The following is a 16,911-nucleotide window of genomic DNA, read 5'->3' as shown; positions in this document are numbered from 1 at the left end:
GCAATCAAACTGTGGTATTGACTGTCTAGGCATGGTTGATCTACAGACAACATGAGCCATGTACCTCCTTCCTGGTGGGATGAGTGGAACTGATAGGTTGTCGGACCACCTCTGTCTAATAGGTGCTGCTCATGCATTGTTGTTTACATCTTTGGGTGGGTTTAGTGACCCCTCTGAACAGTCAAATGGATCGTGTCTGCGATACAATATCCACAGTCAACGTCTATCTTAAGGAGTTGTGGGAACTGGTGTGATGAAAAACTTTTTTTTTTATGTGTGTAGAATTTTGATTCCACTCTTGATCTTTCTTTTATTTCCATCATTGCTTCTCCAGTGTACGGACTGAACAGAAGCCACGAAAGATTCCATCCCTGTCTTACACCCTTTTTAATCTGTGCGCTTTGTTCTTGATCTTCCAGTCTTACTGTTCTTTCTTGGTTCTTGAGCATATTGTATATTACCCATCTTTTCCTATAACCTACCCTTACTCCTCTCATGATTTCAAACAGCTTGCACTATTTTACATTGTCAAATGCCTTTTCCAAGTCAGCAAATCCTATGAATGTGTCTTGATTTTTCTTCAATCTTGCTTCCATTATCAACTGCTACATCAGAACTGCCTCTCTGGTGTATTTACTTTTCCTAAAATCAAACTGATTCTCATCTAAAAGAGGTCAGTTATCTTTCCATTCTTCTGTACATATTATTCTTGTCAGTAACTTGGATGTGCGTTGTTAAACTGAAGGTGTGGTAATTGCCACACTTGTCACCTCTTGCAACCTTGGGAGTTGGGTGGATGATGTTCTTCTGAAAGTCTGGCAATGTATAGCCAGTCTCATAACATTCAATCTGGATAATAGTTTTGTTTCCACTTCCCCAATGATTTTAGAAATTCTGAAGTAATGTTATCTATCCCTTCTTATTTAATTTTAAGTCTTCCAAAGCTTTTCTAAATTCTGATTCTAATGTTGGATCCCCTGTCTCTTCTAGATCATCTTCTGTTTATTCTTCTGTCATGTCATCAGACAAGCGCTTCCACTCAGAGGCCCTCAGTGTTCTCTTGCCATGTATCCACTCTCCCCTCTGCATTTAACAGAAGAATTCTAATCGCAATCCTAATGTTACCGCCCTTGCTTTTAATTTCACAGACTTTAATATACTGACTCAGTCCTTCTGAAAATCATTTCTATTTTGACTTCCTCACATTTTTCATATAGCCATTTTGCCATAGCTTACCTGCACTTCATATATATTTTGTTCCTAAGTGACTTGTATTTCTGTTTTCCTGAATATCCTTGCACATTTTTATACTTCCAGCATTAAATATTTTTCAGTTATCCATGGTTTCTTTGCAGTTACCTACCTTGTACCAATATTTTTCTTTCGAAGTTCTGTGATTGCACTTCATGGAAATGTCCATTCCTCTTCAACTGAACTGCCTACTGAGTTTTTCATTAGCACAGTATCCGTTGCCTCAGAGAACTTCCTTAATACATCTGTATCCCACTTCTTTGTGCATTGATTCTTCCTGATTATTCTGTTAAACTTCAGCATACTCTTCATCATTAACAAATTGTGATCTGTTCATATGTCCTTTTCTTCTTAAATCGTCTGTGATCGTTTCCTTCAGTAGTGCCCATTGAGTAAAATCACTCTGTATGCAGAATGTTTCCTAAACCAGAGCTGATGCAATGGCTCTATGCTGTGACATACAGTAGTCCTTTTAGAAAGTCAGGTGAGAACTGAACCAGTTCCTCAACTCGAAGTTTGATTACAGTGATTTTACATCCCGATGTATTTCATTATTACAGTAGAGCACCATGGCTGTCAACTATTACAGATTGTCCGTAATTGTTATAGCCTTATCACCTTAATTATGGAGTTACAGGAAGTTACTAAAGTATTACGGAAATAGACATTTTACAGTGTGATGTTTTATAAGAATAACAACTACAAAAATTGGAAAAAGTACTGTATACAGTTCGCTAATTGTATGGTACCAAAATGTTTCATATAGTGCAATTGGATACATAAAAAAATCTACTCACCAAGTGATGGCAGAACACACACATAAAGATACTGAAATTCACAAGCTTTCAGAACCAGTGGCACCTTCTAGCAGGAGGATTGAATAGGAATGAAAAGAGGTGAATAAAAAGGACTGGCGAGGTTTAGGAAATTTGCAAAAGTTGCCCGGAACCCCCCTGGTTAGGGGAGCTTATAGGGAGTGATGAGAAGAAAAGATTGATTTGTTTGGCATTACAGCAGATGAGATTTGAAAACCTGTGAGCTTAAAGGTGGTAGATAGGGTAATATACAAAACAGAGTTACTGACTAAACATTGTACACGAGCTAATAAGAGCAGAGTGGACTCTTTTGTGGAGAGTTGGGGGGGGGGGGGGGGGTTGCCACCTCTTGTATTATTTTAATTTACATAAAATGCTTCATAGATTGTAATTATTTCCTTCCTGATTATGTAGTAAACTTATCAGCTGAAACAATTCAATCCTAAGGACAAACTTGATCACTTTCTGATGAATTTACTGGAAAGTGCAAACCATAACTTAAAGTTCGTGCAGAAGTTGGAAATGCCACAGTTGAAAGAGGCTTTTCTGTTAACAGTAAAGTTTCAGTGAAATCTTACAAGAAGATACAGCTCTTGCAGAAAGAAATGCTTACAATGTAATAAAACTTACTCAATTTACTTAATAGTGAGGGGAAAAAAAAAAGTATGGAAATGAAGGGCCCAATCGTAAAAGAAACAGTTGAAGAAATAAGAGCTCAAAAATAAAAAAAAGAGTGATCATAGAAAAGGCAGAAGCAGCACCTGAAGTTATAGATGTTGAAATTTCGAGTTCAGCTAAACAACTTAATAACATTTGACATAAATTTTGTACATTTAAAATTGTAATATTGTCTTAAGGATAGTTGTAAATTTTTGTCACATTTACAATGTTAAAACAGTTTGTATTTTAATTGATGTGATGATAAAGATATCTGAAAGTATTCATACCCTATCCTATGTGAGAGTTTGTTTTTATAGCATTTGATGAATGGTATACTGCAAGTCATACATCGTTAAATTACTCATGCTGACATACAGTTTGTGATATAAGAAGTTTTACAGCCAACTTTAATTTCAGTCTTTCAGGTTCATAAGTGTTTTTGTCATTGTACCACACACATTTTCGAGAAGTCATGAACATAACTTGAGGTAGTAAAAAAGTCACGAAAAGGCCATCGATTTGACCCTCTGAAAATCTTTAGACACCCTGCTGACGTCCCTCGGCTGGAAAAGCAACAGTGTTTCCAACACTATTTGTAACACAACAGCATGCAGTTGGTGACTCTTTTGATTGTACATTTGTGTAAATAACTCCATATTTGAGTTTGAAGTGTCACCAGAGCACATTACCAGTTAAATTACTTTGTGCCACATATTTTTTTTAATGCACTGCTTTCTTCACAATTCTAGAATGTGAGCTTCCGGTATACGGACACGGGGCCTTGGATCTACAAGAACTTGGAGTTTGGAATCGACCTGGACACGAGGCTGGCCCTGGTGGGCCCCAATGGAGCCGGCAAGAGTACACTGCTGAAGCTGCTGTATGGGGATGTGAGTAGCTGGTGAGAGAGAGAGAGAGAGAGAGAGAGAGAGAGAGAGAGAGAGAGAGAGAGAGAGAGAGAGAGAGAGGGGGGGGGGGGGGGATTGTTGCGGTTTAAGGGCTGTGCTGGAAAGCTCTTTTGGATATGTTGATCACTTTCCACTGTATATAAGAAACTGATTGACGTAACATGACGACTAAACTACTAATCTCAGAAACAAAAACATTAACGTACTTTGTGTGATGCAGGCATCTGCTAGGAAAAAAGCTGTTTTAAGTTTAATCCCTAAGGGGGTGATAGGGAGAATCAGTTTTTTCCAAATCTGCATCTGGGCAAAACACTTGGGCCTAGACGTACAGAATTTAGAGGAACACATTGTGTAACAAACGTGCTTGCTTACAAGGGAACCTCCCCATCACACCCCCCTCAGATTTAGTTATAAGTTGGCACAGTGGATAGGCCTTGAAAAACTGAACACAGATCAATCGAGAAAACAGGAAGAAGTTGTGTGGAACTATGAAAAGATAAGCAAAATATACAAACTGAGTAGTCTGTGCACAAGATAGGCAACATCAAGGTGAGTGTGAGCTCAGCAGTGCCATGGTCCCGTGGTTAGCGTGAGCAGCTGCGGAACGAGAGGTCATTGGTTCAAGTCTTCCCTTAGTGAAAAGTTTACTTTCTTTATTTTCACAAAGTTATGATCTGTCCGTTCATTGACGTCTCTGTTCACTGTAATAAGTTTAGTGTCTGTGTTTTGTGACCGCACCGCAATACCGTGCAATTAGTAGACGAAAGGTTGTGCCTCTCCAATGGGAACCGAAAACATTTGATCGCAAGGTCATAGGTCAACAGACTCCTCCACAGGAAAACACATCTGATATATTATATACGACACTGGTGACAGCATGTGCATCACATGACAGGAATATGTTGTCGACCCACCTAACTTGCACACTTGGCGAATGGGTAAAAAGATTCTTCTACCTTGCCCGATTTAGGTTTTCTTGTGGATGTGATAATCACTCCCAAAAAGTGATGAAAACATAAGAGTTTGTCACACAAACTGCAACAAATGAATGGAACAGTTTCAGTCGCACAGTTTTCCCTGTGCTCTGTCAAAACATATGTTTTTAACGTTTTCAAATTTTTCCGTGTGTAGACTGTCAAATCCTGCATATGTCCAAACAAATCTGAACATGTCCTGGAATTTTGGAGAGCGAAGTTGATTATGTGTGAGTGCCTGAACTTTGATAATTGTCTGAAAATAAAAAATTAAACTTTTCACTCGAGGGAAGACTTGAACCAAGGACCTCTCGTTTTGCAGCTGCTCGCGCCAACCACGGGACCACGGTGTTCCTGAGCTCACACTATCCTTGATGTTGCCTATCTTGTGCACAGACTACTCAGTTTGTATATTTTGCTTATTTTTTTCATAGTTCCAGACAACTTCTTCCTGTTGTTGTTGTTGTTGTTGTTGTTGTTCAGTCCTGAGACTGGTTTGATGCAGCTCTCCATGCTACTCTATCCTGTACAAGCTTCTTCATCTCCCAGTACCTACTGCAACCCACATCCAATCTGCTTAGTGTATTCATCTCGTGGTCTCCCTCTACGGTTTTTACCCTCCACGCTGCCCTCCAATACTAAATTGGTGATCCCTTGATGCCTCAGAACATGTCCTACCAACTGATCCCTTCTTCTGGTCAAGTTGTGCCACAAACTTCTCTTCTCCCCAATCCTATTCAATACTTCCTCATTAGTTATGTGATCTACCCATCTAATCTTCAGCATTCTTCTGTAGCACCACATTTCGAAAGCTTCTATTCTCTTCTTGTCCAAACTATTTATCGTCCATGTTTCACTTCCATACATGGCTACACTCCACTACACTTCTTCCTGTTTTCTCGATTTATCTGTGTTGAGTTTTTCAAGGCCTATCCACTGTGCCAAGTTATAACTAAATGTGAGGGCGGTGCGATGGGGAGGTTCCCTTGTTAGGAAGGAGTTTCAAAATGTTAACGAGCAACACATTGTGTATCATTCCCAAACGTAAAATACACTGGTGAACAAAACTTAAGGATGAAAGTAACTTCCTTATGGTGTCTGTGAATAAACACAGCTCAATGAAACACGGACTGTACATAGAAAGAACTGCTACAGAATAGTACAGAAGGTAACAGAAAGGAATATGAAGGGAGACAAGCAGAAATGACACTTTAATTCAGAGAATAATGTCATTGAAGTCACCACGATTTATGATGATCCCCTGTACATAATAAAATGTGGTGCACGGTTCTCAGTGGTATGTGTGATCATCGTGGTGGGCAGTGTGTGCTCTGCAACATGCTCCCACGCTGGCCACAAAGTTAGTAAGAAGTTCATGTGGTAGGGCATTTCATTCCTCGACCTGCGCTGTTAACTGGTGTGTGGTCGTTGGTGGAAGTGGAGGTATTGCAATTTGTCTCCCCAATATATCTCACATGGGCTTCATGGGATTGGAATTGGAGGGAATGGGCGGGCCAGTTCATTCAGGGAATATCCTCTCGTTCAGAGAGCTGCTCCACCTGCACAGTTACCCCCATAAAAATGAAGTAGGGTCCGGATGTGCCCCCAAAAAGAGATTTGTAGGGAAAGAGTTCAGTGTCACAGTTATGTTATCTGGTGAATGGACCGTACAGTGTTCAAAGTTTTGGAGCCCAGTATGCCAACGCAACATTATGTCCCGCCACATCACAACAAACGGAACACCAAAACTGTCCTGTTTGACGGTGTTCCCAGGTGTGTTTTGTGGAACCACCGTGCTCTGTATGAGGGTTCGTAATGCTCCCAGGAACACAGTCGAACACAATCGTTTTGGAGGTCTTGGTGTTAGGTTGCTGGGAGGCATAATGTTGTGTGGGTGTACTGACCTCCAAAACTCCGAAGATGGTACAACCACTGGTCTGTGTTCGTGTGAAACAGTACTCCTTCCCCATGTGCGTCTTTTCTGGGAAGCTTCAGTCCGGAGTTTATTTTTAGGGGTGACAATGTGCGACCGCGTGGAATGGTGCAGGTTGGGGAGAGCTCACGGAACGAGAGGATATTCGGTGAATAGCCTGGTGTGCCTGTTCCCCAAACTGAAATCCCATCGCGCACATGTGAGGTGTGTTGGATCCACCTGTACAAGTGACCATCCAGCAGTTATCAATCATGCTCGCGGAGGAATGGAACTCCTTACCGGCCTTCTGCTCAGACTGGGAGTACCTTGCAGAGTGTGCATTGCCCATCATGTTGATCACACAGCCTATTAAGAATCATGTCCCACCTTTCCTTATGTCCAAGGAACCATCATAAATTGCAGTCAGTGCAATTATTGGCTTCAAATTAGTATCATTTCAGTTTTTCTTGTTGTGTGCTTCTTTGTCACCACCTGTAGTGTAGCAATTCTTTGTCGGTATGGTTAAAGTTTACTTGGCAGTAACACATCATGCTAAAGTTACTTTCGTTCTTAAGTTTTACACACTTTTTTAGGCCTAGCAACTTGAAATTTCAGGGTAACGTAGTGTATCACCTAAAAAATGTGCACTGTAGTGTTAATCTAGCTCGGGGAATGCTGATGTTCAGATTTGGAGTGCTATTATCCTTAACTTTCGAGCTGCTACATCTATAAACACTGTTCAAACAAGCCCTGTAGTTTGCATCGGTGTGGACTTCTTCACCACTGCGGCAATCTGTAAACTTTGATATATTTTCAACTTTCTACTAAATATTAGAAAACAGTTCTTCTGAAACACCATTATATTGGTCCTTTTGTTACAGAAAGGTAACACTTCACGTACTGTTTGTCGTCGTACATTCATTGTGGTATTACATTAGTTTTTTTTACATTAGCAATTAATATGACGGCTAACTAAGCACAGTCTGTGTTCCGTGACATCAGCTCCATTATCATGGCGTGCCCTTCTATTCGATGGCACATTTGGTGCAGCACAGGATAACTGCTGAGCTGGCAGGTCCCATGAACTGCAGTAAAGCTGCTGCTATTGTTCCACCTCAAAGACATGTGGCATTCGTCTGTACCAGTTCGTTTGCACAAACAGTAATAGTACGAGGGCAGTTCAATGAGTAATGCAACACATTTTTTTTCTGAAACAGGGGTTGTTTTATTCAGCATTGAAACACACCAGGTTATTCCCCAATCTTTTAGCTACACAACACTATTTTTCAACGTAATCTCCATTCAATGCTACGGCCTTACGCCACCTTGAAATGCGGGCCTGTATGCCTGCACGGTACCATTCCACTGGTCGATGTCGGAGTCAACGTCGTACTGCATCAATAACTTCATTATCCGCGTAGTGCCTCCCACGGATTGCGTCCTTCATTGGGCCAAACATATGGAAATCCGACGGTGCGAGATCGGGGCTGTAGGGTGCATGAGGAAGAACAGTCCACTGAAGTTTTGTGAGCTCCTCTCGGGTGCGAAGACTTGTGTGAGGTCTTGCGTTGTCATGAAGAAGGAGAAGTTCGTTCAGATTTTTGTGCCTACGAACACGCTGAAGTCGTTTCTTCAATTTCTGAAGAGTAGCACAATACACTCCAGAGTTGATCGTTTGACCGTGGGGAAGGACATCGAACAGAATAACCCCTTCAGCGTCCCAGAAGACTGTAACCATGACTTTACCGGCTGAGGGTATGGCTTTAAACTTTTTCTTGGTAGGGGAGTGGGTGTGGCGCCACTGCATTGAGTGCCGTTTTGTTTCAGGTTCGAAGTGATGAACCCATGTTTCATCGCCTGTAACAATCTTTGAGAAGAAATTGTCACCCTCAGCCACATGACGAGCAAGCAATTCCGCACAGATGGTTCTCCTTTGCTCTTTATGGTGTTCGGTTAGACAAGGAGGGACCCAGCGGGAACAAACCTCTGAATATCCCAACTGGTGAACAATTGTGACAGCACCACCAACAGAGATGTCAAGTTGAGCACTGAGTTATTTGATGGTGATCCATCGATCATCTCGAACGAGTGTGTTCGCACGCTCCTCCATTGCAGGAGTCACAGCTGTGCACGGCCGGCCCGCACGCGGGAGATCAGTCTTGCTTGACCTTGCGGCGATGATGACACACGCTTTGCCCAACGACTCACCGTGCTTTTGTCCACTGCCAGATCACCGTAGACATTCTGCAAGCGCCTATGAATATCTGAGATGCCCTGGTTTTCCGCCAAAAGAAACTCGACCACTGCCCGTTGTTTGCAACGCACATCCGTTACAGACGCCATTTCAACAGCTCCGTACAGCGCTGCCACCTGTCGGAAGTCAATGAAACTATACGAGACGAAGCGGGAATATTTGAAAATATTCCACAACAAATTTCCGGTTTTTTCAACCAAAATTGGCCGAGAAAAAAAATGTTGCATTACTTATTGACCTGCCCTCGTACTTCCAAATATGGCTACAGAGTTTTTCACGGCAGAGTCTTTGCATAAAAATTTCATTATTCACTTGCTGTGTCAAATTTTGATAAAATTTCAATGTTTAGATGATATCCACCATCATAATATTTGTTGGGGACTAAAACTGACTGTCGTGAGCTGGCAAGGTACCCTCTCTTATACGTGCAGAACAGCATCTGATTGGCTGGATTACGTCGTCGTCGTAATAGCACGTACAGCGGTGGTGTGCTCTTCATCTGTAGAATTTGCTTGCATTCTCTATCTAGCGTCGCTTGCAGCACCACCCATCACGTGAGGTGGTGAACTGCGAGCAGCATTCCCCTATTTTTTTTCCTGTCAAGTGCATGCTTCTATGCATTGCTAAGTGCAGAGCCAGTGTCTCTAATGAAGTTGTTTTTACAGTCTAATTTAAACAGCTTTTGTGATCTGAGTCCCAATAGTTCAGGTGAAGTCATGGTTAGCCTTGGACGTGGTCTCCCTGTTTACAAAGGTACCGGTGGCAGATGCGTGAAAACTGTTGGGCATTCATTTCTCCCCAGAAATTCTGAAATTATTTTCCCACACTTTGATGCCCATGTACTTATTGTTTGGTGGAAATTGTTATGAAATGACTGATGGTGCAATCATGAGTTCGTCATTGTCACCAGCCATACCTAACTTTCTCACCGAATATTTTGATAGACGACTGTTGAAGAGTGCTCCCTTCCAGCCATCTTGCTTCTTTAGATATTTTGATGATACATTTTTAATCTGGTTGCATGACAATGAGGCTCTGCAGCACTTCGTTGGCCATTTGAATAGTATATATCCCAAATTAAGATTTACAGTGAATATGGGGAAGAATGGGAATTACCCTTCTTAGGTGTCTTGGTCGAACGGAAATCTGTATACGGAAAACAGACATATACAGATCTGTATCTCAGTGGGCATAGCTTTCACTAGCCAGCTCAGAAGAGAGCTATGCTGTACAGCTTAGTACACAGAGCAGAACTATTTTGGATGTGGACCACGTAGGTTCTGAGATACAGCATCTGAAGATGGTGTACAGAAGAAATGGGTATTCTTTCCTGAGCTTAGATAAACACTGTTGAGAAGACACGACTCCATTCAAACAAGCAGATGACCAACACAGCGCAGCTTCCATTCTGCGGTATAACAACTAGCCAGATAGGAAGAGTCCTAAACAGGCAAGGAATCGGACCAGTCATCTGGGCACTCAGAAAAAGTAAAGAAATGTTGCAAACCATTAAAGATAATCTCAACCTGAGAGTTCCGCGAATTTATAACATTGCTTGTGAGTGTGGCAAGAGTTACGTGGACCAGTTTATAGGGACAGTTGCCGATTGTTGCATTGAACATCGTCACCTTAAATACAAGTATTTAGATAAATTAGCAGTGGCAGAAGACAGCAAAAGATCATTTTTTGAACAAATGAAAATAATAGTTCACGCTTCAAACTATTGGGACTCTGTGATCAGAGAAGCTGTGTTGAAATTGTGTGAAAACAACTTCAAGAGAGACACAGGCTATACACTTGGCAATACATGGAAGCGTGCACTCGACAGAGAAACACGGAGGAATACTTCCTGCAGTTGATTGCCTGATGTGATGGGTGTCACTACAAGATGCACTAGATGAAGAGTGCAAGGAAAATCTGCGGATGTAGAGAGCGGGACCTCTGTTCGCACCATCATGACATTGACGTTATCCAGCAAATTGGATGCCATTCTGAGGTTATAAAACAGGTAACCTTGCCAGCTCATAAGTCAGTTTCAGGCACCGACGAAGATAATGGCGAATATCTTCAAAAACTTGGAATTTTATCCGAATATGATGTGGCAAGTGAACAGAGAAATTTTTGTGCATACAGTAGAGCATCGATTATCCGAAGTAATTGGGGAACATGGGTGTTCGGAAAACTGGTTTGTTCGGATAATCGAACTGTACATGTTTATTTGCCAAAAAGAAGTACTGTACAGTAAATTTATTCATAAAAACAGGCATCTCTTTTAGTATTACAAAATAACATACAAAGGCAACTTCAGTAGGAATATATAGGAATAATCTCGTACTTGTCCCTCATAGAAAGGACAACATGTTTACGTTTAAGCATTTTGTATCGTCAAGTTCATTTCTTCACGCAGCAGCACACAATTGGTCGTCACAGAGAGCAGAAGGTGACTGTTTGCGCTTTGAGAAGCTCTTCTTGGGGGCGCACAGTCCTTCAAAGTGCACGAAGCAGCTGTTGCTGTGAACAGCTTTGATACTGGCGCTACTTCTACCGCCAGAGCCAAGCCGACAAAAGTGTGCTGATTGTTGAAACACAGCGACTGGCGGCTTGGCCGGTCAGCAGCGCCTTGTGAAGGCCCCATTAGAAGCAATGTTCCGCCAGCGGTGGCCCAGTGCGGCGACTACTGTGGGAAACTTGGTTTCGGAGTGAGGGGGATGATGGACGGTGGGGTGGAAGAGTAACAGGTGCGAGCGAGTACACGGTTCGGTTAAGCGGTTGTTCGGTTGACCGACATTCGGATAATCGACGCTCTACTGTACTTCCAAATAGTTAGCAATTTTAAACTATTTTAGTAGTTAAAAAAATACTTTCAGCTGTTGTGACCATTGTGTGTCAATTAGGTAGACACTAAAAAAAACATCATTTTATCAAAGTAATGTGTTGCACCAAAGCACACTAAGTGTTCTGCACAGTTCCTCCCTAAGGAGGTAAATTGGCTGAACAGTGTGCAGTGCAGGTTGCACTCTGACCCCTTGGATGAAAATAAGGTACATATCAACAAACACAGGTAGCAGCAGAACAAAAGTCGCCCCTAAAATGATTAAGATACTTCTTTCCCCGAACTCTTACGCAGGTGGGTGCAAGTAATGAGTGGATGGGCAAAGTATCTATTAGGAACATTACGTTTGTAGATTGTGGACAGTTGGGAATGTGGGTCTCATGGGAAGCGTGCAAGGGATAAGTCCCTGCAGTCGCACTATTCATCTGTGTCCTCGGTGGCTGAGATGGATAGAAGCATCTGCCATGTAAGCAGGAGTTCCCGGGTTCGAGTCCCGGTCGGAGCACACATTTTCAGCTGTGCCCATCGAGGTATATCAATAACACCTGTTGGCAGCTGAGGGTTTCATTTATGATTTACGCTGTTAAAGTGTCTCAACACAGAGAGGTATCCTTTAGTATTGTAGCTGGAGAGTGGTCTTTCCATTTTCTACTTGTTCTTCTTTTTCAGCATTTGCAGCATTGCCTCCTCTACAGTCTGCCTCTGTACATCCGCCTCCCTTGCTTTTCTCTTTCATCTTCACATCCCCATTTTGGCAGGGTTATCAGACATGCCATCCATCGTCCTTGTTCTCGGTCAGCTCTTCCTGTCTGCCTTTCATTATTGCATTGCACATCCTGCAATCTCTTGCCCTCTCCAGACATCCTGAACGGCACATTCAAAGATTTGATCGGATGGACATAACTTTGTCTTTCATTCACACAATTTTCCATATTTAAGCCGTTTGTCTTACACTGTGACCCTCCACCCCCTTCTTGACTTCACAGGTTTTTCATTCGACTGCCCTTTGCTTTTTGTTAATTGCTTGTGACATTCCCTACAGCTTAGTCTACGCAGCAGCCAGTGTGCGAGAAAACTTTACACCGTGAACTTCATTCTTCTTGTAGTTAGAGTATTACTAACCTTCCATAAGTTTGGACATTTGGCTATATTTCCTGTCATATGTTCTGCGTCTTATTACGGTGGTAGTATTAATTGAAGGTGCGTGTTGCAGCTGATCCCAACGGAGGGCATGATCCGCAAGAACTCTCACCTGCGCATCGCACGCTACCACCAGCACTTGCACGAGCTGCTGGACCTGGACCTGTCTCCACTCGAGTACATGATGCGCTCCTTCCCCGAGGTAAAGGAGAAGGAAGAGATGCGCAAGATCATTGGCCGCTACGGCCTCACCGGCCGCCAGCAGGTAGGTGCTAACGTGGCACTGTGCTATGATAACGACCTTATTTACTCTAGAGTGTCTGTTCTCTCAGACAACTTCAGGCCTTGTTCTAATTGTCTTAAATTCCAGAACTGCTACACCATTTTCATTGAATAACTTAACATACTATTGTTGAAAAAAATTGGTATATTCTCTTAGTTACTGTAGTGGCGTAGCAAGACAGCCACGCCACTCGGAAGTAGCCGAAAGGCACGCGTTAAGCTCACGCAGGCTGGCGTGAGGTCTGAAACAGGATACGTAATGAATGCTATAAAGAAAAGTACGTAGCTGCTGGAATACTTAACTTTAATCCACAATTGGTGAACATTGGTCTTGTTGATACAGTATTATCATTTCAATATAACTTGGTGATGGCGCCTTGCTAGGTCGTAGCAATTAACTTAGCTGAAGGCTATGCTAACTATCGTCTCGGCAAATGAGAGCGTAATTTTCAGTGAACCTTTCCTAGCAAAGTCGGCTGTACAACTGGGGCGAGTGCTAGTAAGTCTCTCTAGACCTGCCGTGTGGTGGCGCTCGGTCTGCAATTAATGACAGTGGCGACACATGGGTCCAATGTATACTAGCGGACCGCGGCCGATTTAAAAGCTACCACCTAGCAAGTGTGGTGTCTGGCGGTGACACCACAGTTACCACATACATGATATGCGTTATGTGACTACCAACAACATCCCATATGTCTGCTTGTGTCTGTATATGTGCGGATGGATTGTGTGTGTGTGTGTGTGTGTGTGTGTGTGTGTGTGTGTGTGTGTGTGCGTGCGCTTTATACCTTTCCCTAAATCTCCCCAGTCCTTTCCTTTCACCTGTCTCTTTCCCCTTCAACTCTTCCGCCGGGAGGAGGAGCCACTGGTTCCAAAAGCTTGTAAAAGTTAAAACCTTTTTCCTGCTGTCGCGTGGTGAGTAGATTTTTTGTCTGTCCATTCACATTATATTGTCAACAATTGAACATGTTAACTGAAGACATTCTCAATTATTCCCAACACCATTTTCCTCACCCACATCTTTTTCTTTTACTTATTGTGATTACTTGGGTATGATGAAAAAATTTGATCAGCTTGTCTCATTGGTTTTGGTAACTCGAAGTTTGTCGTTGATTGGCGATACATTGTTGAGAATTAGTACAATAGTTAATAAACAGAGGCTTGTTAAGTGCCCAAACATTAAAAATACCGGAAATTATCCAATTTGAAGAAAATTTATCATTGGTTTAGTTGTTAGGGAGTGGCTGCAATGTGTCCACTGGTTAAGAATCTGGTATACATATGCAGCTTAATTTCGCCAATGTATGTCTAATAGCATAGCATGCTTATTTCTACTTATGCCACCTTCCCTCTAAAGAGAGCCATTTTAATGTGCACATGTCATTTATAGCAATGAGTGTGGTATGTGACTCCCAATTATCTGCTCTTGTGATCGGATCCTTGTAGGCAACAGAAAAATTTATTCATTTTCAAAGTGACATTAAAGGATAGTGTGATCCTTTTGCTTTTGATACCCCAGGCTTTATATAGCCAACATATTTCTACAGAAAAATCCCGCAAGGTAATAAAATTACACTAGGGTGTATTAAATTTTCCACAAGTTTGAGATATACAGTTTCTTTACAAGACTAGCAGGAACCTAGAACTTCTTATTTTCAATTAGAATGCTATTAGACTCAACACACAGAGCTCTGCACATGCACATCTTTGGAGCAGGCTTATTAAAGGCTTTGGAGCCAGTCACAAGAATTTGCTCTGATCAGGCAAAACTGGTTACAACTGACCATTGGCCGCAAATCAAACAGCTTACACTCAGTCACAAACTACAGAAACTGGGAGAATGCATACGTCGAATGCATTAACATGGTTGCAACAGTTGCAACTGTATCTCAAACCAACATAATCATTCAATCTTATTATCTTGGTTGTCACAAACATTTGACTTTCTTTTACCCAACTATGTAAAAATTTTCGGGCTTGTAGTTAGGCTGGCATCTTTATAGTTCAGTTTAAATTGCTGCAAGCGAAACAAAACACTAGCTAACTTCATGTACAAATCTTGGGAAATTACTTATGAGCAACACGATAGGCTACACAACTTGGACACATCAGATTGTCGTGTGCACTTCCCATAATTTATCACACAAACAGTTACCAACAGCAGCATGCTGTGCAAAAGTCGTGGGCACTGTAAGTGAATTTTTTTACCATCTACAAAGTAACTAAAATTCTTTATAAAGTGCCATTGAGCAATTTAATCAAGTAAAAAATTTCTGTTATAAATATTGCAGATTGCTAACTCTATGTTAATTCTAGAAGCAAACAGATTGAAATATCAGTGTTTACATGACATCACTCAAACGGGAAGCGGACAGTGTTACTACCAATATTTGTAGCACTGGTGCATGTGCATGCGCTGGTACTAATTGTAGACCAGAGAGATGGATGTGATGAATGACGTAAAGGGATTAAATTGAAAGTTGTCACCACATGTCATGTAAATAAAGTGTAACAGCCTAGGCATTTTTCAAATAGATGCATAATACGATAACAGTCTTTCACAACAGCACTGTTTTACACTACGTGATCACAAGTATCTGGACACCTCCATAAACATCAGTTTTTCATATTAGGTACATTGTGCTTCCACCTATTGCCAGATACTCCATATCAGCGACCTCAGTAGTCACTAGACATCATGAGAATGGGTCACTCCGCAGAACTCGCTGACTTTGAACGGGGTCAGGTGATTGGGTGTCACTTGTCTTATGTCTTTACACAATATTTCTGCACTCCTAAACATCCCTAGGTCCACTGTTACTGATGTGATAGTGAAGTGGAAAGGTGAAAGGACATGTACAGCACAAAAGCGTACAGGCCGACCTCGTCTGTTGACTGACAGTGACCACCGATAGTTTAAGAGGGTCATAATGTGTAATAGACAGATATCTGTCTGTACCATCACGCAGGAATTCCAAACTGCATCAGGATCCATTGCAAGTACTATGACAGTTAGGCCCGAGATGAGAAAACATCGATTTCATGGTCGAGCAGCTGCTCATAAGCCACACATCGTGCCGTTAAATGCCAAATGGCGCCTTGCTTGGTGTGAGGAGTGTGAACATTGGACGAAAGTATTATGTGGAAGAATGAATCACAGTACACAATGTATCGATCCAATGGCAGAATGTGGGTATGGCGAACGATCGGTCAACATCATCTGCCAGCGTGTGTAGTGCCAACAGTAAAATTCGGAGGCGGTGGTGTGATGGTGTGGTTGTGTTTTTCATGGCACCATCACATGAAAGACCTACACTGGTGCTTTAAGCACCTTCTTGCTTCCCACTGTTGAAGACCAATTCGGGGATGGTGATTTCATCTTTCAACACGATCGAACACCAGTTCATAATGCACGGCTGTGGCAGAGTGGTTACATGACAGTAATATCCCTGTAATGGAGTGGCCTGCACAGAGTCCTGACCTGAATCCTGTAGAAAACCTTTATATGTTTTGGAATGCCGAATTCGTGCCAGGTCTCACCAACGGACATAGATACCTCTCCTCAGTGTAGCTCTCCATGAAGAATGGGCTGCCATTCTCCAAGAAACCTTCCAGCACCTGATTGAATGTATGTCTGCGAGAGTGGAAGCTGTCATAAAGGCTATGGGTGGGTCAATGCCATACTGAATTCCAGCAATACCGATGGAGGGCGCCATGAACTTGTAAGTCGTTTTCAGCCAGATGTCCGGATACTTTTGATCACATAGTGCAGGGCTTCCCAACCTTTTCAGCTGGCGGACCCCTAGTCAGTCAAAAGCACAGTAACTTCAAATTTCAGAGCGAAGCCCATGGGAACTGAAAGCTTCTTAATGCAAGTGCCAT

At 42.2% G+C, this 16,911-nt stretch overlaps 1 protein-coding gene across 2 annotated transcripts in view; it reads left to right on the top strand.

The window, feature by feature from the left end:
* LOC124720000 (ATP-binding cassette sub-family F member 2) overlaps positions 1-16,911 on the top strand; it is a 93,092-nt gene that overhangs the window by 51,990 nt on the left and 24,191 nt on the right. For both annotated transcript variants that reach the window (XM_047245231.1, XM_047245230.1), the window contains exons 9-10: positions 3,476-3,616; positions 12,821-13,012. In XM_047245231.1, coding sequence (XP_047101187.1) covers positions 3,476-3,616; positions 12,821-13,012 — 333 coding nt within the window. The remainder of the gene's footprint in view (positions 1-3,475; positions 3,617-12,820; positions 13,013-16,911) is intronic.

This window comes from Schistocerca piceifrons, chromosome 11 (genome assembly GCF_021461385.2).
Source record: "Schistocerca piceifrons isolate TAMUIC-IGC-003096 chromosome 11, iqSchPice1.1, whole genome shotgun sequence".
NCBI classification, from domain to species: domain Eukaryota; kingdom Metazoa; phylum Arthropoda; class Insecta; order Orthoptera; family Acrididae; genus Schistocerca; species Schistocerca piceifrons.
The sequence above is the reverse complement of the archived record's forward strand: the minus strand, read 5'-3'. Positions and strand labels throughout refer to the sequence as shown.